Raw genomic sequence first — 23227 nt, 5'->3', positions numbered from 1 at the left:
CGGATGAATAAAGTAGTATCTTAAATTGGCAACTTCCAGGGACACGACCAGATCGGTCACTTCTGCCAGCAGATCCGACTCTACTGAAGTCAATGTCTGCACCCAGGATGAGCCTGGAGGAGAGGTGAGAGGCTCTGGCTTGTTTCCAAGAGTAAAAGCAAGCAGGGGGTGAGGCAGGTGATTAATTCCCCATTAGTATTCCATTCACATGTCCTCCAAAGACAGGAAAATATTTCAGGTGACAAATCTTGCCCATCAAGCCATGAAGAACATTTTTCCTCATAGTTTTCTACTCCTTGCTTCTCCGAAGTCCCATTTGGACTCTATCACGCCAGCCTTGAGGCTGCCCATGCCCACCGCACTGGGAAACACCAGCTCACACTGCGGGGGGCTGGGGTCCCGAGGTGTCCCTCCCCGCATCCCCTGGGAACAGAGAACCCCTCGCTGCAGAGCAAAGCCAGGGCCACAGGAACGCGTTCAGTTCACCTGGCAGGGAAAGCACCTTCCCACCTTCCCATATTTCTCCAGGGAGCTGGATATCTCCACATAGCAGTTGATGGGTGATGATGTACCTACAAAAGAAACTACTCCATTTCAACACCATTTGTAGTTAAATATAGAATTATTTAAAAAAAAAAAAAAACAAAAACAAACCAAAAACACCAACCAAAACCCAAAACAGATCTCAGGCAATCTAGACATAACAAAAAGGAGTAATACTATAAGAAGAAATCCTTGCAGCATTAGATGTATCTTGGAAAGTTACAGTGGTAAAAATTAATCTAAGCAAGGCTAGCTGGGGTATTTCATATACTGTCACTGCATATAATGCCACATCATATGTCACTGCAGGTGTCACATCATAAAATTAAATTGGTAATAGTCTCTATGCTTTTTATTTTGAAACCTCCATCTAACTGCAACTTCAAAATATCTCAAGTATTAACAGAATAGATACAAGAATACATGCTACTAATAAACTTCAGGCCTCTTTTCTGATTTAATAACAGAAAAAGAAATTTTAAAATATTTTTAATCTATGAACAAAACAGCTTCTAAAAGAATAAGTTTTACTGAGAAATACAGAGGTTTGAAAAAGCAGGACTGGTAACATTTAATCTCAGAAAGCAATTACAGAAGCAAGACATTTGAATTTCATAAAATTTGTTTAATTAATAATGCTCATTAACTGTGTGGTTTTAATTCATAAATACAGATAAAGTTGTAAAAAAAAAAAAACTCAAATGTGCAATTCTTATTTTAAAATTTTATTTTAATGGCTGCCTCTTAATATATTAAAGATGTGGAAATCAGTGCAACTTGAACAGTTGCCAAACAAAAACCTCTTAACAATGAAGTAATGCTCAGTGGAGTGTACGTTCATCTCTACCTGGCAGCTTCTTCTGGTAAAAGGAACTACACCAATCTTTGGTTGTATATTAAAGCAAACTAACACCTCAAATAATTAATACAGACAAACATTTAAAGATTAACACTGTTTATATTTGTGCATCTTTGCATTTAACTAAATACAGTACAGAAGAAATGAAAGCCTGCTGTCTTAATGAAATGGGAGCAAATATAATCTGATTGAAAAAACAATAGCCAAAATATCTTTTTAAAGAAATTATGAAGAATTAAAAAACCCAGCCAAACTAGAAGCGATGAATTGCACATTTAGCGGTCAGAGCAACTGTTTTTCCTCATTTTCAGTAGCAATAGCCCAGTTTGAAATGCTAGAAACTCAAAGGGCCAGCTGCGTGTGGTGCTTCTGCAGAGCTTCCACCATCCTTCTCATCCAGACCACCTCAAAACACCAAACACCGACACACGTGCTTGGCACAGACTGTGCACTTCATGTTTTTCACATCAGCCTTCAAAAGCATGATGCTCTCTGTGTGCTAAGGAAGACAGATGGAAAAAAAAAAATAAAAGAACATGTAAGCTCAGTCAAGGAGGTGAAAACATTAAAAAGAGAGAAGACAACAACGTATAAAGCAGTCAAGGAAGACACAACATGCCAACAAGTGATCTTTGGGAATACAGTATTCTAATAATACATTTATCTAGAGCCTAAAATAAGAGACCCTTTAAAATCCTGATTGCAAATGATTCCTCTATGAATACTTAAACTGAACAGCTTGTAGTCTTGAGAGTTATCAAGAGATTTGTCTCTCCTTTTACTCATTTCAGGCATATTAAACATGAAACCTGAAACAAGAATAAAATATATTCTACAAATAAACTAAAAATATCTTATAATTTGAATGATAGCTGGCTTTTACATTGAAAGGACGTAACTTCAATGCCATGAGAGATGTCACGCTTCTAAATGGTTAATGATGAATTAGGCAGGATGTTTCCATGGCAAGACCACACCAGCATCTTGTTGCTCCAATTAACAGTACACAATACTTACATTTATAAAAGACCGCTTTAAAAGATGTGTGTGGCAGGAGTTTACGTATCTTTTCTAAAACTTTTGCTTCACTTGCTAAAGAGGCATTCACATTCCAGACTTGCACAACATCTTCACGGTCACGAATGCTGACACTAACCCCTATTACTTCATCACCTGCACAGAAGAGGAAGCATCATTAAGGAATACTTAAAAAGTGAGACATGTCTAATTTGATACTTATGTATTATAAAACAGTGCCCAAAAGCTGATCTGAAGAAAAAGAGCAATCTCCAGTGAGGAGAATACCAATGCTCAAACCAGACAAAATAGTTACCAAACTGAAACAAACACTGTATTTGTAGAAACTATTGGAAATATTACCTCATTATGGTTTTAGTAAAGTGCCATAGGATTATTCTTCTTTGCTATTAGCACACTTACACTTGAGCAGAAGGGAATCACAAGACTCCCTTCAGAAATTCAGGTTAGCAATATAAATTGCTAAAGATAATTTACCTACAGTAATGCCTATAAGCAAAAATTGGGGGTGAGGGTGAAACAACTAAAACCCCAAGAACAGTACCTGGCGGAGATCAGGCACCAGCTTTTCCAGACTATGCTTTCTTTTTCCTTTAACTTTTGTCAAGGCAACAACAGGAAAAAAAAAAAAAAGCATTAAAAAAAAAATTAATAAAACCCCAGTCAGGCTGATGCTGCCTGTGTCGGTAATGCCGTGCTTCGCTGTAGCCGCCCTTTTTGGTGTGAAATTCTGAGGATGCAGCTTTGTGGGAGCTCAGGCTAAGGCCATGCTGCATCTGGGAGCGGTGGCTGCCTCCAGTGCATCCTAAGGGAAGGGCCAGTAGTGAGCATGCACAGCCGGTGTCAGCAGCGCACAGCCAAGGGGAAAAATTACCCCTGTAGGCAGCAGAATATCACATACTTGCTTAAACTGACCCCAAGACCACCCTATCAGTATATAAAGGGCAGGAATGGTCCCTTCTCGACACCAGCTCAGTTACGCGTGTTAAGGATTTTGAAAAACAGCGATTAGAAATGTCTCTCACAGCTTAAGGATTTGGGGCTTGTATTCTGTATCTTCCAGTTCTGAAAGTCAGGAGGGCTATGAGAGAAATCCACTGTTTGAGAAACTCATTCAAGAAAATTTCTGCAGAAAAAATAAAGGCACCAAGGCGATGCTACCAGCAGCAGCCTACTGCAATGTGCCTGCTCCACCTTATTAGCCAGGTGTAAGAGAAACTCTTTGAAAGGTTTTTGCTGAACAGCTCAGCAAACCCGAGAAATGCAATTCTTTTCTACAGAATGATAGAGCAGCAAAGGAATACTCCTAACGGGATATTCACTGTCACTGCAACAGCCAGTTAACCAGATACTCGTGCATAGGAGAGAAGTAAATATGGTCAAAAGAAATGATGGAGAAGTGTCATTTGAACTGAAAAGTTTGCTTAGTAACCAGCTCCCAGAACGCCTTCCCTCAAGGCCAGTGGATCACTACGTTCATTATTCACTTCCACCCAGAAGCAAGAAACAGTTCTGTAATGGAACCTCAATGAATTAAACGGTCAGACTCGTACTTGCTATCCATGACTAAGCAGCAGCATTTGATGACCTATCTTAAGCCAGCTAGTGTTCACAGTCCCTTCCAGGAGTCCATTTCCAAATTAAACATGCAACCTTGCAAGCCTAGAGAAGATATTTATTCTGAAAGCAACTTAGTTAAATTATTACCTCTGACCAAAATCACACGTGAGCTTCTGGATGATTAATGCCTGTTTTCCAGTAAACCAGCAAGTTATTTTAAGAATATTTATATATTCAATTACACTAAAGATTACCTTGACCTAAGCAGAATTTTTAGGCAAGAACGAAGCTATTGCTAACCTGGGCTTCAGGAGAGCCAGGTTTGTGTTATGGCCCTGCCATGGGTCTTTTAATGTCACCCCAGGCAAACCACGCAGCCTCCCTCTGCCTCAGCAGTGCTTCCCCTGGCAACTCCGAACCAGGGGGGACCATGACAGCTAACAGGGGCATCTATCTCATGCAGCTGCTTCCAGCGGTGACACTGCAAACAATCGGTACAGACATGTCACTTGGGGTTCCAGAATCCTGTCATTGGAGAATGAATATTAATCATTTAAATAGTGGCTAACAGATAGATATTTAACAACTAGAAAACCTGCTGGCTTCCCAGGGAACCAAGCTGTTGAGCTTGAGTCTTATGTCAAGACAGTCAGAATACCTTGTCCTCCTCTTAATGACAACACGTATCAATGTGATTTCCAGCCCTATACCCCTTTTTTAGCAGTGTTTCCATGTTCTGTATTCAAACTCAAATTGTCATGCTAGCCTCAATCATTTTTAAGTTACCTGCTGCACAACAATCTGTAAACTGCTCTCCAATAGTTGCTAACAGTAGCTCTTTCCAAACTGCAGCCTAAGAAGGGGGAGAAAAAAAAAAATTACATTTGCATTATTATTTTTTAATAAGTTAGGTTTTCTGGCTCAGTTTTGAGTGCATTCTCTTTCCGAAGTTATCTAGACAAAAAGGTGTTTACTGTAAGTACGTGTTTTGTTACATAAGTAATTTCCTTAATCCAGTTGGAGCAAGAATTTAGACCCTGAAAATACATGCTGTTACACAGAATTGTTTAATAAATATTTTAAATATTCAACCATAAGTTTACCTTTGCTATATCTGTGTGCAGAACTCGACCTGAACGCATTAGTTAATGCAAAGCCTGAAAGTAGATTTCTCCCAAGAATTTCCCATGATAAGACTGTAAGATCCACTTGTGATCACTTGTTTCTACAGAAAAGAATAACCAGCCACTCTAAGAAAAGTACCTGAAAACCCTACCAGTAAATTAAATTGATTTTATATTTAAACATCATCTCTGATTAGTCTTGACTATGAAATAAGTCCATCTTTCAACAAGTTCAGTTTGCTCACTAGAGAATTAAAACGGGGGGAAAGCTATCTGCCACTTTGCTTTAGCTGTTAGACTAATGACATCATTACTTGCTTTTGACACTTGTTATCATGTAAGCCACAGCCCACACAAAATTCCAAATGCATCTGGACCAACCTAATGCTCTAAAGTGTGGGTTTACAGGGACAGAATATTTTTATTTATTTTTGAAAAGAATACATCAAGATATGTAGCTGTTTACCCCACCATAATAACTTCTTCGTATGCTACTTTCAAGGAACGTCTTTTCTGCTATATGAAGTTAGCTTGAGTTTTAGTACTATTAAAAAAACCCAGCAAATCAAATCATAGAGTCACAGATACGTTTAGGTTGCAAAAGACCCTTGAGATCATCGAGTCCAACCGTCAACCCAGCACTGCCCAGCCCACCGCTGACCCATGTCCCTGAGCACCGCGTCTGCGCGGCCATTAAACACCCCCAGGGACGGTGACCCCCCCACCTGCCCGGGCAGCCTGGGCCAGGAACTTCCCCCCAAGTTCCAGCCAAAGCTCTCTGCAATGCACCAGGTTAAAACAAAAAGCAAGCAGCCACAAAGATGACAAACTAATAAACCACTTTAATGGTGTTTCCAAGTACTCCTAAGCCACCTTTTAGAACACAAAGGATCTCTGTGACTCATTATCACCTAATCCAATGCATCACATGAAGCTGTGCTACGGGAGCATCTGATGCGGTGTCTCCCGAGAGGCAGGCTGAGGACGTCAGCGTGCCAGCCTCTGACACGGTGCCTTTTGCCTGCCCGTAGAACAGCCCAGCGAGGAACGATGGCACTGACCACGCACAACCTCAGCAGCGGGCACAGTCGCTGCCGTGACTGGCCTTAACAGGCTCAAGGGTAGGAAGCACTTCATCCAGTAGTAGGCCTGATCCTGCAACTGCTTACGAGCATCTAAAAAAGGTATTAGTTTTCATATTAAAAATTGGGATACAGAAGTGTCACTGTACACATACAACATTTAAGTGTCAATATTTTCTCAGTCTGTTCTTCTTACCACTGGAAAGACTGATATCTTTAGAAAAAAACTACATTTTCCTCACCAAGAGCTGCTATAGCATATCGTCTTGAGTTAGGTCTGTACAAGATGGTTCATCTTAGCCAAGGAGATGCTGTGTGCACATGTGACAAAGAACAAAGCCAAAAAAAAGAGAAACAGGCAGAAACGTATTATTCAGGCTATTTGCAGAGGCACTAAAAGCTGACTGAAGTTCACCTTCAATTAAACCTTTCAGAAGTGACCTGCGACATGCAGTACATAGTCTAAGAGATCAAAAAATATCTTTATTTCAAGAAGGGGCTGTCATTCAGCCTCTGAAAAACATGGCCTCTGAAGTCCCTAAATTCACTGCCCAGTAATGCAGCTTCCCAAACCACCTGTCACTTCAGACAATCTTCACACCTTGATTATAAGAGGAGAAAGAAAATTTCAGTCTTTTGTGATCACTGGGGACTGCAGGGGAGGAAAGCTGCAATTCACATACGGGGGAAAAAAGCCCACAGGCAAAAATCAATTAACTTTTGGCTGAAATTTCAAGTACCATCTTTCAGCATTTAATGCCTTCTGCAAAGCTGTCACATCTTTCTGACACTTCACTTTTCCTGTTTAAAGGCCTGATCCAGAACACACTTATGCACATAAACACCACGTGTGAAGAGGTCAAATCTCCTTGCCGTGACAGTTCACAGAAGTTACTCACATGCATTTGATTAGGGACGCAAAGAGAAACCCCATTATTTCAGCAGGGCTAGAACAACAGCATGCCTGAACAGGTTTTATCTTTCACATTTTTTAATTAAAAAAAAAAAAATAGGAGGGGGGGAGGTGGGGAACTGAGCAGCACTACAGTTTCACAAGATGCAAGCGAGGTGATCTGACAACTCACTGTTGCCACAGGGCATGATCCTACTTGTCTTTTTGCCTTTACCCCCTATGCCCATCAAAACACTCTCCTGGCCATACACTCAAATTAAGAATAAACTGGAAAAGAGACTTTTTGTGACAGAGTGCATTAAGCTGGCTCGTTAACCCATCCAATGAACAGCAGAGCCAGTGCAAGAGGAATCAGGAGAGAATGAGGAAGATCTTCCCCTTTCCAGTGGGAGCAAGTCATGTGATGGGATTAACCATCGGTGGGAATGACGCCTGGGTCCAGTTTGGCTGCAGGAAGTCACAGCACTGCCCACAGCCGCACACAGGTGCAAACAAGCCGTGCCAAGGAGAAATCTCCTACCGAGTCTGACAGAGGGGTTAGGAGCATTTCAGTGATACTCTGCAAGTTGGGCTGGACTCTGTGCCTGGACCTTTGAAGAGCATTACTGAGGTTCTAGCCATAATTTAGCACATAATGTTATCAGGAAAAGATTTTTCTGTTTTTCTTTGTGTGCTTGTAAGCAGTCTTGAGAACAAAGGGCATTGTAAGATACCATGTGTCCAAATGGAAGTGGAATATAACGCTGCAGCTTTTGTTTGCATGATAATATACTGACAAATATTATCAAAAGCAAGGGACATGGCATTATTGTAAAAGAAACTTTTGCTTATTGTCTTAAAATAAAAGGTTAGAGACATTAATACAGCGTTTGATTGTTGTATTGCATGATGTCAGAACTAAAAAGCTTTACAACAGCCTTATCAGATGGAACTTAAAGAAACCCCATTACTAAACAAGGTCTAAGTAAAGTGTCAATATAACATACCGTACTTTCTTTAGGGACCTTCATTTTCCATATGCCTCCTTTGGCATTGCTTTCCTCTTCCCTGGTTATGGGAAATAGGTCAGTGAACATAAACATTCAAAACCACATCTAGATAACTCCAATTTAATTTCCCCAGAAAAAATCCCATCTGAAATGCAATTACTAACTCCAGGTAGCATGACTCAAGTTAGGTCTTCTGACATGAAAGAGAATTCTCCCATTGTTCATACGAAGTGTATCTCCCAACACCTAATCCCTTTCCTAAGTTTTGTGTGTTGGAAAAGACATTTTCCCTGACTACAGCCCATCTTTGAAGTGGCTGCACACTGTATGGGAACAAGCCACAAAATAATTTTATGTTTTACTATGGTAACCTTTTATTTTGGAAAAACTCTGGCGTATTTTCACAGAAGCGGCTTATTACATTCAAGTTTATCCAATTTAACAAAAGAACATGAGCACACTTCATTTCAGTTTTGTTACTAGCTAGAAATTAATTGCCCTTATTAAAAAAAAAGACCAAAGCTGCCCAAGATCAAGGCAGACATAATCATTAAGCTGCCTTGAAAAGACAAAGGCGAAATGTACAACCCTGTGAGCATCTCAAGTTAATTCTGTCACAATTATTTTATAAGATTTTAAATTAGGCCTTCTAGTTTCCTGTTAGAACTCTCTAAAAGCAAAGTTAAAGGAATAACCTAAAATACACCTCTGGAATATCTAAACCCGGTATGAAACCTGTAAGTGTTCCCCAGGACCAACCCAGACAAACACTGGGGAAGGGAGGGGGAAGCTTTGGGATGGCATCTTCAAAAACCTGCACTCCTCAATTCTTAAGTCAAAATTTGTTTTTCTTCCTAAAAAACTAATGCAGCATTAGCCAATATACCATAACTGTAATCTGAGAAAAGCTCCTTGGCAGTAATTACTGAAAAATTAGGGGGTTACTGATGAGATCAATCTCTTGCAATCCCTTTCCTAAAATAAAAAAAAATGTCTTTTATTTAAGACTTTGATGTATCATTTTCAGAAATGATCTTTGCATGTCACACCTCGAATAGTCACTCACCAAATGAAAACCAGAAAAAACAAAGAAACAAATCCCCTAAGTGTTCTCGCTTAACCTTGCAGGCAGATGAAGGCTTGCACACAACAGCCCAGTTGATTTATACACACACCCCCCAGCATCTTTCAAATCCCGTTTAACTATCCTGACTAGTCACAGTATTTTTGGAAAAGTAATGTAGACCTTCAGATGCATTTCACTTCAGAGAATTATTTACTTCTTTACTAGACCAGGACAGAAATCTCCTGTACTAAGTTGCCGCCCAGTCAGACACACTACGATCAAGTTCAAAAACTCTAATCCAATCACAATCTATGCAAACGATGCCAAAAACATCAAAACTCCTCAGAAAGTGCCTGGGATCTCTTATTGGGATGTGGCAGGGCTGCACCAGGAAGAAGGTATGCAAAACTCAGTTTCTGAAAGGAAAACATCAATTATATCAATGCTTTATTCCATTACTATCCTACAATCAAGTAGGAATTTGCTGCAATGAGTCACTTCGTAATGTCTAAAATTCCTTTTAATCCAAGGTGTATGTGCATCTACATGTGTACGAAGAATACTGCTGCACAGGTGAGGATAAGGATCGCCAGTCATTTGCACCATTAGTATACTAGCTTCAGCAGAAAGAAAAAAAAATGCAAGTTAAAAATAATTCAAATAGAAGTCACATATCCTGTGTACTCAAAATTCAGAGTCATATTTTGATTTCTTAACTTTTTTTGTAATTTAATTTCTTTCTTACATTTACATTCAGAGGTGGACAATTAAAGTGCAGTCTGTATTTTGTCACTCCTACGATCCTTGGGATATTTCTTTCACAGGTCTCTCAAGTTGAGGCATTCACAGGCAACAGAAACAAGACACTCCTGTCCCACGCACACCTCCTTTCTTCTTCCACTGCCCATTCCCAGAAAAATGTCTAATGATAACATACCAAAGCGGCCGTCTTTCTCCCCGCATTAAATGGTAACTACATCTCAGAGGCAAATTTGTCACAGGAGGAATGTTGTTGTAGACACTCCAGAAATCCTTAAAAAGAAAAAAAAAAAAAACCCACACAACACCTAATTGCATTAAGGCAAGAGAGTAATTTTCATGCAGATTTACCTCCTTGGTCATTTTTTCTAGAACAATTACGTATCTTGCTCCTAGAGAACTGGCACCTTCCACGTTATAATAAAATGCTCTGGAAAGAGCTTGTTGCAATTTCACTTCTACTGTTTTGTTCTTGGGGTTGTTTTTTCGTTGCCAGTTCTGCATAAGGTGAAGGTAGAAAGAAAGGAAGCACTTGAACTGTGGAATATTTTAGAATTAAAGTCCTTAGGAATAGAGAGAAAAAAAAATCATCAAAATCAGAGTTACACTATGTATGTCAGAAAAAACAATACAGAAAACTTTCTTAGCAAATTAAAATATTTACACTTATATCAATTAGCCATCTTGCTTAAGACTAGTCTAAACTTCTATGATTATTCTGAGTAAAAAACCCGCTACAAACAGTAATTCTGTTAAACAAAATGCCTAACTAGCAATCCAACTAGTGCGTCTAGATCACTGTGAAAAGTTTCACCCAGATGCAAAGAACAAGAGAGGCACAAGTTAATACCGGAATGGGGGAGAAATTAGAAGATCCAAGTTACCAGGAACCATCGGATTACTTCCCAGCATTTCAGCCAATAAAAGCAGAAGCTGTCACGCATGTTTGGGGTGGATAAAAGGCACCAAAAAAGCAGTGGTGAGCAACAGGGAGGGACAAGTGAAAAGATCCCCGGCCCCTTTCTTCTTTACCCAACAATCAGGAATATTAAAGGGTTTTTAAAGACTTAAGTTGCATCAATATGCAGTGATGCAATATTAAGCATTAGCACAACTCATTATCTGATACTTAATCATCAGCATAAATTTAAAAATAAAAGAGTGCAACGTTATGTGACAAATTTTTGTGGCCCTTGGCAATTCTACCTCCAAGCCATTAAGAAGAGATGGAAGACTATTAAAAATATAAAACCCAGGTATAAACGTTACCTGGGTACCCAAACCCCAAAGCTGCTGACAGAAGTGGAAGGAGCAGTGCTGCACTGGCAGGTGGCTGCGGAAATATTTGAGAGCTCTTGTGTCCTGAACCAGGAAGCCAGTTGGGAAGGTTTTGTTTTGGTTTTTTTCACGTGGTGCATGCCAGCATCCCTCAATGACTGGCTGCTGCCCATGAAGGACAGCAGTGAAGTCAATGAAGATTTTGGTTCTGCTTCCTCGAGGAAGATGATACCTACATATGACAGCACAGCAAAAGGCATCAGGAGCCACACTGCCAGCTTCTGACAGCCTCATCCAGACCACGAGGCTTCCCAGGAGACCTGAGGGAGATCCTGTGTATTTTAAACCCCAACCTGATGAGAAGAAAACCAATTTCAGCCATTAAAACCTAATCATCTGAAGGCCAGATTCAGAGTGGGAAAACTGAGAACACCAGATACTGTGTACAACAGCCCGTGGCCTTAAGCTGTCCTGTTTTCAGCAGGAACCATGGCAACCCATTTTGAAACAAGCCCACTTCTGCCATCAGCTTGAACTTCGGAGTGTCACTTCATTGCATGACCCACGGGGACATTCTGCTGACACAGAGAGGTGAGAGGGAACCTCTCCCAAAGATCTGCAGGACACTTCCATGCTTTATGCCAAAGAATTTCCACTGATTACTTCATCCCCAGAAAACTCCAAAAGCAATGCAATCTCATGCAATGTACAGGTTGTGCAGACGTTAATGAGAAAGCCTTACTTAAAACTCTGGTAGACCACTACGGCTGGGCTCCTTCAAAGGGAAGGGTTGGACATCATCTTAGAATTTCAGAGATTTAGTGAACTAGAGTCAGCCTAGCATTAAGGTGAGACAAATACCAATTCATTACACTTCACGCTAACAGTGAATGCAGTTTTACTTGCAAGAGAAGCCCACTGCTAGGCACAGATGACACAGATACGCAGAATTTCTCATTGCTGTACTGCATGATTTAAAAGTGCTTTAATTCGTCAGTTTGCTAGAATCTCTTTTTCTTTAAATTCATGCTCAAGGGGTAAAAGAAGAAAAAAAACACAAGCTGTAATTTTGAGTCTTTGTGTAATAATTTCCTGTATTTAAAAAAAAAATAAATAAATGAGAAAAGGCAGGAAAAATATTTAAAATGCATCAAATGTAACAATCCAATGGAGGTACAGTTGGAAACTCTGGAAAGTTTAAGAAGAGGGGGCTTGCCTGATCAATGAGCTTCCTCTTTTCCTGGTGTGGAAAGCCACATGAAATGCAGGCAATGACTGAGTCACCCTACACACAACCAGTACCACTCAGTTCCGTCCCACAGGTGAGCAAAGCCACCAGTGTGGCTCGTCCGTGTGAGCCAAGCCAAAAGGCAAGGTGCACAGTGAGAGCATGGCGCGCAGTGAGAGCATGGCACACAGTAGCCCCGGCCAGTGCGGCCCCTCACCTGTACCGTGCGTGCCGTGTAAATCTTCTTCAAATGTGATGCATACTCAGCCGCCGTCGTCCCAGGGAGCGACCTTGAAAACAAAGTCGAGGCTGATAAAAATATTTCTGTTATCAAGGGAGGAGAAGAGAGATGGATGGGGAAAGCAAATCACACCAGCGTGGATGTGAAATATTCATGTGTCAAAGCTGCGTAATAAACCCTAATTCCAATTATCGCCAATCATTTAAAGACAGGATTTTAAGTGCTTCTATACTTTTGAATAAGATTCACCCAGTATTTTTGAAAATATTTTGGTTCAACAGCTGGATTAGGGCTTTTAAACCCAGACGTTTCAAACCAGTGCCCCCACACACACACCTTCGGCCGGTGGAAGGGCTGCCTGTACGGGACGGCGGGCTCCTACCCCGACCGTCCTTGTAACTGCATTTCGTGCGGGCCAGAGCCGCCGGGGGCGGGTTGCGGCGCTCGGTGCCCCGCACGGTAACAACCACCTCACCGGCGGCGGCCGCGGAGCAGCGCCGAGGCCCCGGGCAGGCGCCGTGCCCCGCCGCGGCCGCTAGGTGGCGGCGGCGCACAGCCCGGCGGGGCGGGGGCGGAGCAGCCCCGCCCCCCCGCAGCAGCCCCGCCCCCCAGCCGCGGTCCCCCGGCGTCCCCGAGCGGCGGGCCGGGCTGGTGGGGGAGCCGGGCCCGGCGGCCGGCCGGGGGAGGGAGGAGAAGGCTGACAGGGGATCCTACCGGTGCATACAAACATCTTAAGGGCAAGTGTCGGCCGGACGAGGCCAGGCTCTTTTCAGCGGTGCCCAGCAACAGGACAAGGGGCAACAGGCACAAGCTGCAACACGAGATGTTCCACCTGAATATGGTGAAGAGCTTGACCTTGAGGGTGACCAGCACTGGAGCAGGCTGCCCAGAGAGGCTGTGGGGTCTCCTTCTCTGAAGACATTCAAACCCACCTGGATGTGACTCCGCAGCCTGCTCCAGGAGAGCTTGCTGTAGCAGGGGGTTGGGCTGGGTGGTCTCCAGAGGTCCCTTCCAACCCTGACCATGCAGTGATATCACCCAACGCATGCAGGAAACCTTCAAGACCAGGCAGCTCACCCACCACCAGCAGCGTGTATTTCTTCCAGCCATGCCTGCCAGCAGCGCTTCCCGAAGTCCTTGGCTTGGTTTCATTCCAGACTGTAGGGATGCACTGATGTACGCCTGGCACAGGTCGGCTTTCCTAGCTCACCCTCACACTGACTATTCCCAGTTCCCACCTGGAGCTGTCCCCTTTAGGCACACACAGCACTGACTGCACCCCATCATCTTAAACGTCTTTTCCAACCTAAATGATTTATGATCCTATTTATAACCTTCATCATGACTCCTCAGCGCATGAGACGCAGGACGGTGCATCCACACCCTTGACACCACTGGCTCCTGTCACCATACTACCAGCACATCGTACACCTGTCGGACAATTCCCAGCACACCCCCACAGGCACAATCTGGGGGGAAATGAGGTCAGAATTGCTAAGGCACATTCATTTTGTTAGAACTGGAAACCTAATTTCCACACACACACCCCTAGAAGCTGAAATAGGATTTCTACAGACAAATCAAGATCAGCAGACAAAGCAACCTCCCATTGCATCTCAGAAGAGGAAACAAAAACGTGTAAAATGACTAAATCTGCAAACAGAAGCGACAGAACGGATTTAAGGAACCACAAGAAAACACAGCTGTTGCTCAGATACCTGCTAAAGAAAGGGTAAGAGCAAACCGGCCCTCAGTAACCCTCCCACCAGTGCCGCTGTTTGCCCTGATACCTCTTATCAGCATGAAACGTGTCCAGGAAACAAAAGTAAAGTTACTCTCAGTTGTTACAGATACCATTTAGGCTCTGAGGCAAAACCTAGATATTAATGTAAAGGAAGAAATTTAGTATGCAAAAATACCGAAACAACATCACAACTTCAAAACTATAATAACAGCCCCAAGGCTTTTGGAAGACTCCTATCGAAATAAGTTACTTTAAAAATGCATATAAAAAACAGCAGAGAAATCCCTCCCAACTTTTTCAGTATTGAACATGCTAGCATCTGCTTTACTATTTGTCTGTTAATAGGAGTACATTGCAACAGTGAAACTGATGAGAAAACAGTGTTACATATCCAAATCTCATCAGAAAGTCACTTTAACTAGAGGTTATAAAAACAAACAAAAAAAAACCCCCAAGAAATCATTATGGCAGAGGTTTTAGTCTGTGGCTCATGAACTATGAAAACTCCCATGGAAAAACTGATAACCTGAAAATAACAAAAGGCAAAACTTCCACCAACGTGCTCAAAAGGAATCATCATAGTACAGTTTTTGGGGTGGGTTTTGTTTTGTTGTTTCGGGGTTTTTTAAATTTTGTTTTGTTTTGCTTTTCCCTTGCACTTTACACTCAGCATCAAGGAAAAAAATAATCACAGTATTTAACAGAGTCAGACAGATGGATTTTGAATGCACAAAAAAAAAGTAGGCAGTTAAAAGCAGACTTTAAATCTTACCAGGTGATATAAGTGTTTGTCAGTAGAGATTTTGCAAGAAACCACCCCTTGGTTTTCCCTTGTTGCTGACAGCAGTAGCGCCTCTCTGCTAACACTGTGTTTTGTGTATAACAGCACAAACAAGCAAAATCTGAGGCAACTTTGCCTCTTATTGTCTCACACCACTGCCCAAGAAATCCCTTTTCTTAGGCGCTACCTCTGCCGGTTTGCTAACCTAGCCGTCACCAACACATACGGGTTAACTTTGTTGTACAACGTACAGTATCACACTCTCTGGACTCGCACCAATACTGCCACTGAGATGTTTCAATAATATGGTCTACTTGAACACAAGATTAAAATCTGTTCTCTAATGATAGCCTTCAAAAGTTATCTAGACCATCACAGTAGCCATTTAGCTAAATTCAATGCCATTTAAAAAAGCAGCTGAGACAGACAGAATATCTCACTTTGAGGTTATAAAATTATTCATTTTGATAGTTGTAAATAATATTTTCCAGAGAAAGTATGTGATCAGCTAGCAGAAAACACCAACCGAACAGCAAATTATCTGTTTTAAAAGTTAAGGTGAGTGACCATTTCTTTCTAACACCCTGCCTGGCAAGTGCCCCATGCCCACAAGATTACACCGCATTAATTATTTCAGCATTTCACCCAGCTCTGCAAAGTGTCAGTGATTTATGGGTATGTGCATGAACCCCCAAACTTTTTTTTATTTAAAAAAAAAAACAAACAAACAACTATTGAAAAGACTGCAAATGAGAAAATGATTACACGCATCAATTTAAAAGTTCAGGATCATTTGCTGCAGAAATTATACCTGCACAAATTTGGTTTAATGGATGACTATAAGGCAGAGACAGTATTTTAATCGCAGACAGACAGACAGAAGGAAAAATCCCAGAATTTCCTGCAAAATCACAGACTACTGACAAATCTGAACCACAATGTTTCTGTCATAGCCACCCATAAACTCAGCAAATCAGCACCGATGACACCTGAGGGGGCTTCGTGCCTTGAAACCCATGAAATTGCGGTGGTTTGTGGTTTTGTTTGTTTGTTTAACCGAGTACACTGAGTAATTTTAAATTAAGATCATACAAATGGCAAATTACTTCCAAGTGAAGGGATCTGTAGAAATTCCTAGTTCTGTAACTTTTCCAGCAAACACTTACACTATAAGCTAGGAGTAGTGAGGTGGTTGTGTACTTTGCTAAAAACCTCAATACACATGCTACTTACAAAACAAGAACACTGCAAATACTGACCCTTGAAATGAAGCCATCACAGGATTCCCCCCCTTTGAATAATTTTACTGCCATCAACAATAAAATTAAACTGATATGCCATACTAGACTGTCAGTTATTGCTATGGTGAACAATTCATTTCCAAGTAACGCAACAGCCCCTGGAAATCCCCACGAGCGCACTGACAGGAGGGGACACACATGACAGCACCAGCCAGGCACCCACAGCTCTTCGGGTCCCCCGTGGGTCCCCCATGGACAGCCTGCACATAAAATACTCAGCAGTTCTGGACTGCCTGGTCTGTGCCCTGTGATGTCACTTTTCCGCATCTTCGGAATCTTTATGGCAGAAGTTATAGTGCAGTATCAGGAATAATCGAGTTGGCTCGTCAGGCCAGACCCACCATACAGCATCTCACGGGTGGCAGTTACAAGTGGAAGGTGGAAACAGGAATAACCTACACAAGCTGAATCCTAATGCCAGCTTGCTTCACTACTCCTTCATTATTCCAGCGCAAATAAAGAACAAAGGATGCAAAGATAAATTCCATTGTTTCATCCATGAATAAACCTCCAGGTGGCTGTGCTTATGTTAATGTCTGATGCAGAACTGTAGCTCTTCTGTTCCCCTGCAAAGAATTAAGGACAGAAGTTTTTTCATGTGTGCTCACACTAGCCTTTGTTTCCCAGGGGGGGGAATCTCATCACCGCTTTAGCAGGAGCTTTAAAAGCTGCCAAGCACTTTTGAGAATACCCCTGTAAGTACTTAGCCACAACTGGTTTTGGTATAAATAAGCAAAATATTTACTCTTACAAAGCATAAACTCAAAAACATGCTGTGGCAACTAAATCTGGTAATCCATTCTGAATACAAAGACTGATTTCAAGCCATCAAAGCCTGTCAAAATGCATTTATGGGGCTGAACGTTCTTATAATATTAACCATCATTTTTCACTGTAAGCCACCTACTCATAAGCTTTAATAGATGAAACAGATGATCCTAGATAAATAAGATTTTGCTATAGGGAAAAAAGGAAATATATTAAGTTTAGCTTCAAATATCTGATGTGTTCACTTATGAAGATTCAGAATTATTATAAAAATGGTTCCGTTATCAGAATTTATCTACTAAACTTTCCAAACAAAACTGTATAAACATAGAACTCATCAGTATAACATGCAGAGAGAAAAATCAGCACATAAGGATAATTTGTTTATGTAAGAATATTTTCACTTTCCTGAAGCAGGCTAATAACATCGCATTATACTTGACAATGTTCATAAGCATATTCTTACCCTCACGAAGATACAGAGGATTTAAACTACTCTTGCAATAGAAAGAAAATTACCAAAAAAGCACTGTTAGAAGTCAGGCAAGAAGGCAAGGCAGGCAGGCCACGGTGCTGCAGTGCGATCTGCCCGGCTGCATGCTCCCATGGAAGCGAGCACACCTTTGTCGAGGTTTATCTAGAAACAAGACTTCGGTACTAGGCTTTGTGTGGCGTGTGCTCAATTTCTGACAGTGCTGATTTGTATAGAAGGGCACTGGTACATTCCTTGCCACTGACTGCAAGCGGTCTGTCAGCAATGCTGGCAGCTCCAATGCAGTCAGATCTTCACAAAGCGGCTTTTTGCAGCGACGCACATCATCTTCATTATCATGTGCGCACACACACACGTTGGGCTAAAAACTGTTACGCTGACAAGAACTCCCGTTTCTTGTCATAAGCTGAAAAATCAGGCAGCTACTAGTACTAGTACGTTCCCTTTGTTATTTTGGTAGGAAAGGCTTACCTGGTGCAGCCTTAAACATAAGATGGCATACAATACCCTCGCTAATGTCATGATTTGCAAAGTTCACAAAGTAGGATATTTGCATCGTGTCCACATGCACATCAAAAAGCATCATCAGCTTCACAGATTAGTATTTACACAAAGATTGCACCCAGATCCACAACCCCAAATCCCACAAAGGGGATTTCAAGTGCCTATCACAGCTAGTCATCTAGGACATCCCAACCTTAGATGGTCATTTCACTTCTCCTTTTGTGCAATCCCCATGTTGAAGGTGCCAGACAGCATAAACACAGTGACCAGATTTGTAATCCTTGGTTTTAATTTGTTACAGTCAGTGATGCATATTGACCCTTTGTTGTAAAAAAATTGAAAGACTACACAGTGTAGCAAAACTAGAAAGGTAATCTTGCATTGCAAAGCCAGAGGCCACTATAAGCAGGACCCTGCACCAAACCAGATCCTCACCGAGATAAACATGATTATGAAGAGCCACCAGCATGAATCAGCTTCAAGGTGGCACCAAATGCATCTGCAAGACTTGCTGAAATTCCCCACACCCTCTAACATCACTGCAGCCAAAAGTGCTATGAGTGAGGTGTGTAGGTATGCACTTGGAAATGTGCAGAATGGACAAATGAAACAGCAGATCTGAACTCTGGGTTTCAAAACCTTTAGCACATGACCTTAAAATGTTTTAACAGTTAAAAAGGAAATCCCATTTCTCTCAAGAGAAAAACACCTGACAGCTTTTCTGTCTTCTATGAAACTGCTGACCTGCAAGCATTTGAAGATCATAGGTGGGATCTTATTTGTCAGACTGATGAACAATATTCTCCCAAACACTTTCATCACGCTTACTTTCCTAATGCATCTACAGGGTAAGATAAAAGAGAGCGATATCAGACTGTCACTATTTCAGAAACACATACCAAGAAAGGCTTAGCAGTTATGGGAAAGGCAGATGCCCTGTGACACGTGGAAGATAATGGCAACGAACCAGAACCTGGTCACAGGATCCCAGCCTCCAGATGCTAAGCCTGTGCGGAGGCATTCACAGAAACAAGTGCTGAGGTAGATTAAACAAAGGCATTTACTCCTGAAGCAGGAGATAAAAGCAAGGTCATGAACCCCAAGGGAATCACTCGGTAGTGTATCACCAGTTGTTACAGAAAGTACTCCTTAGCTGATGGGTATTTATTTTAACCATGTGACTTAACGAAGATATATTTTAACATCTCCAAAACATATTTCATGGATGTGTCTCTCCCAGCAATTTAATAGAAAAAGATACCAAAGTCTATTTATCCTTAATCATCTCTTCTTGGTTTTCAGGGCAAGTACAGGGTAAAACATACCACCAGACAAAAAACAATGCCATATCATGAGGAAACATCACTGCCCCACACTGGCGTTACTAAAGTGAGTTAAAGCACCCACAGTTACCTCCTATGGGAAGTCCACCCTACGGAACCCTCAGCAACAATCCCTCTGTCAAATCTGCATGGTTGTCCCAACAAATGTCGCAGCCACTTCTGTGGGACTCTGTAAGGAGACATCCACCTCCACACACCATAGTAAATGAAGTCTGTGGCTCCATCTCATGCATGTTTTTTAATGCCCTAAATGGTTTTAAAATGTATGTGGCGGGCTGCCCCCTGCTGTGGGCCAGGTGCCCCCCCAGCTGCTCTGTCCCTGCCCCCCCGGGCACAGACCATCTCCCCAGGGCCGGCTCAGCCCCTCACACCCTGTGGCTTCTGGCTGCAGCTGCTGTCGTGCTGGAGCTTTTCCCTGGGGAAACCAGTGATCCCAGAGCCACTGGGCCTGGGGAGCGCTGGGCCCAGCTGGGAGCTGGCTGGCAGGGGCGGCAGCGGGTGTGGGGGCAGCTCCGGGCAGCCCCCGCCGCCAGCACACCCAACGTACTCACCCCAGCGTACGCAACACATCTCGCTTGTGGCATTCTTGTTCCCTGCTGTTATTCTATCACTGCTGATGGCAAACAAAACACAGTTTTGTGTATATATGGTTCCTTTTCTTTTTTCATATACGTACACTCTTGGGTTTATAAGTTAAGGAACAATAATACTACCTTATTAAATGCACTTATATGTGAACAGAAAGAAGAAAAAAATAAACAGAACAACTGAATTTTAGGAGTCCAAAATAGGGTGGAACCAAGACTTACTAAAAAAAAATCATGACACAAGTCAGGGACTTGAAATAGAATTTAACTTCCGATGTTGGTTATAAAAGATGGACATGCTTATCTCCACATGGCTTGTGTAAACAGACAGATCCGGATGGTGGCTTGCCTGAAGAGCAGCCCAAATGCTGCCTTTTGAAAACACACAGACAGCACAACTCGGATCCCAAACGGGATCGTAACTACCTCGTGAGTTCAAAAAGATTGATCAGAAATAATTTGTGGGGTATTTATAAGATTTGATTGGTAGAACCCAAGCATGTTCGTGCGTTTTCAGTAGTTACTGAGAGAGAGAGAGAGAGAGAGAGAGAGAGAAGACAGTGTTACCCACGGTGTGGGGCAGCACATAGGGACAGACAGGCCAATGCAGGAGAGAACTTTCTTCTGGAGTCAGGTGAGGGGAGAAATAACAATTAGAAAACTGAGAGAAAGGAGATGCAGAGATTCAAACCAAAATGCCAGAAAAAAACCGCATTAGAAAAACAATAGCAAATTCTGGTTTTAAGCTCCCCGTTTCAGTTTTGGCACTGGCACTTTCCCCCTGTGCCCTGCCGCACGTACCAGGGGGGAGCTCCCCTTGCAGCACCCTGGGGACCACAGCCCCCAGCGCACCAAGCTGTTTCAGCTCATCCTTCAAAACAGATCACTCCAGGTTTGAAGAGCCGATCACCTACAGGAGTCGAACCTGGCTACTAAAGCTTTCTGAACTGGCCACGCCGCGGCCACCCAGTGGGCTGAGGGGCGAGGGCCAGCTCCACCGTGCCCACCACCGCAGCGCCTGACCTTCAGCCTTCTATTCCTGGGGCTCGCCAGCGTCACGGCTAAATTTAGAGCTCAAAACACCGCCGACGTCGCCGGAATCCGTGTGTGCCCGTCGCACCGCAAAACGGAAAGCGCTGCCGACACCCGTTCGAGCCCCGAACCGCCGCCGCCCGCCCCGACGGGCCGGGACGGCGCCGTGCGCGCCCGGGGCTGCCCCTGCCGGGCCCCCGCCCCACGGCCAGCGAGGGCGCCCCGGGTCGGGGATGCTGCCCCCCGCCGGGCTTTGGGGGTTCCCACACACACACAGGCTTTAAGCCCCCCGCCAGCCCCGGCCCCACTCACTTGTCCAGCCAGAAGGTCCAGGGCGAGTGGAGCGGCAGCCGCGGGGGCTCGGTCGCCTGCCCGCCCCGCCCGGGGGGGCTGAGCGCCATCTCCCTGCCCCGGCCGGCCTGCGCGGGGAGGGGACAAGGGACGCGGGAGGTGGGAGGAGGGGGCGCCGGGCGAGGGGAGGGACGCGGGGCTCGGGCAAGGGGAGGGACAGCCGCGGCCAGGGGAAGGGACAGATCGTGGAAGCGTTTAGGTTGGGAAAGACCTTTGAGATCATCGAGTCCAACCGTCCGTCAACCCCAGCACTGCCCAGCCCACCGCTGACCCATGTCCCTGAGCACCGCGTCTGCGCGGCCATTAAACACCCCCAGGGACGGTGACCCCCCCACCTGCCCGGGCAGCCTGGGCCAGGCCTTGGCCACCCTTTCCGCGAAGGAATTTTTCCCGATATCCAACCTAAACCTCCCAGCGCAACTTGAGGCCGTTCCCTCCTGTCCTGTCGCTTGTCACCTGGGAGAAGAGACCGATACCCCGCCACCGCCCCGTCAGGCACCTGCAGAGAGCGATCAGCCCCCCCAGCCCCTCCTCTCCAGGCTGAACCCCCCCAGCTCCCCCCGCCCCCCCCCCAGCCTTGTGCCCCAGCCCCTGCCCGGCTCTGGACACGCTCCAGCCCCTCAGGGTCTGGCTGGGGCTGAGGGGCCCAAACCTGAGCCCCGGCTCCGAGGGGCGGCCGCACCAGCGCCCAGCGCAGGGGGACGGGCGCTGCCCTCTCCTGCTGGCCACGCTGCTTCGGACACCAGCCAGGTGCCGCTGGCCGCCTTGGCCACCCGGGCACACTGCCGGCTCACGGTCAGCCGGCCGCCCACCAGCTCCCCCAGGCCCTTTTCCTCCGGGCACCTTCCCAGCCGCTCCTCCCCGCCTGCAGCGCTGCCTGGGGTTGCTATGACCCCGTGCAGGACCCACATGGCTCCTTGAGGAGCCTCATACACTTGGCCTCGGCCCACCAGCCCGGCCTGCCCAGACCCCTCCGCAGCCTCCTGCCCTCAGGCAGGTCAACACAGAACACAGCAACAAGCAGCGGCTGGGCCAATGGGCCAACAGAGCAGTGGGAAGGCCAGATGGATGGGTGAGGGGAGGACAGAGCCATGCTGATGGCAACAGCGATGGACATGGGCAAGGGCCCATCTGAGGGCACAGGTGGCTCCAGGAAGGGGCCCTACCCAGGTCCTGCACACATACACTCTCCCCCACCCATGTCCCAGCCCAGCCTGCCAGCCACAGCAGGGAAGCACAGACCTGCCTCACCGGGTACCCAGCCCCCACCCCACACGCTGCCAGCACCCCTTTCACACAGGCACAGATGACGCCCCAGCCTGATGCACCACTAGGGCTGCTGAAGAAAAGAATCTTCGTACTCAGTTTAGCTCAGCAATGCTGACCAGAAAACTAAATCCCTCTAAAAATTCAAGCTTGAGGACATACAACCCTTGCATGCTCACAAAACGGAGGGATGAATGTAGTGCACACTGGCTGTGGATGGAGACAATAACGCAACAAGGAACCCCTCCGGTCTTGGGGGATGAGGGTGTAATAATTTATCTGTCTTCCCATCTTCTCCCCAGACTATTTAATTTACATGCTTGGTTTTATAGGGAGATGTTCCTCATAATCCAGCATGGACACGTGCTAAAAACCTC

General features: G+C 44.4%; 1 protein-coding gene across 6 annotated transcripts; it reads right to left on the bottom strand.

The window, feature by feature from the left end:
* Nucleotides 1-1147: 1147 nt before the first annotated feature.
* Nucleotides 1148-21690, bottom strand: EIF4E3 (eukaryotic translation initiation factor 4E family member 3). 6 transcript variants are annotated; one of them, XM_055806247.1, is made up of 9 exons: nt 21546-21678; nt 20769-20825; nt 12657-12729; nt 10285-10431; nt 10112-10206; nt 8106-8166; nt 4787-4853; nt 2420-2575; nt 1482-1901 (listed from the first exon to the last, which is right to left on the bottom strand). In XM_055806247.1, the coding sequence occupies exons 1-9, from the start codon at nt 21632-21634 to the stop codon at nt 1870-1872; spliced, it is 777 nt and encodes a 258-aa protein (XP_055662222.1). In that variant the 5' UTR covers nt 21635-21678; the 3' UTR covers nt 1482-1869. The 6 variants fall into 6 exon arrangements, with proteins under 6 accessions (XP_055662224.1, XP_055662225.1, XP_055662222.1 ...); XM_055806249.1 differs by lacking the exon at nt 10285-10431 and having other exon boundaries at nt 1148-1901; nt 21546-21689; XM_055806248.1 differs by lacking the exon at nt 20769-20825 and having other exon boundaries at nt 21546-21689.
* Between the last annotated feature and the right edge of the window lie 1537 nt (nt 21691-23227).

Source organism: Falco peregrinus, chromosome 5, assembly GCF_023634155.1.
Source record: "Falco peregrinus isolate bFalPer1 chromosome 5, bFalPer1.pri, whole genome shotgun sequence".
Lineage (NCBI taxonomy): Eukaryota > Metazoa > Chordata > Aves > Falconiformes > Falconidae > Falco > Falco peregrinus.
Note: the sequence above shows the minus strand (reverse complement) of the source record. Positions and strands in the feature narration are given on the sequence as shown.

Bases quoted from the DNA above. Each gene is read 5' to 3' on its own strand.
- EIF4E3 (XM_055806247.1), bottom strand. From the start codon at position 21,634: ATGGCGCTCAGCCCCCCCGGGCGGGGCGGGCAGGCGACCGAGCCCCCG. The intron at 20,826-21,545 runs GTGAGTGGGGCC...ACCTGACTCCAG, and splicing joins TGGACCTTCTGGCTGGACAA to AAGAAAGTTCTCTCCTGCAT. The intron at 10,432-12,656 runs GTGAGGGGCCGC...CACCTTATGCAG, and splicing joins ACACGGCACGCACGGTACAG to AACTGGCAACGAAAAAACAA.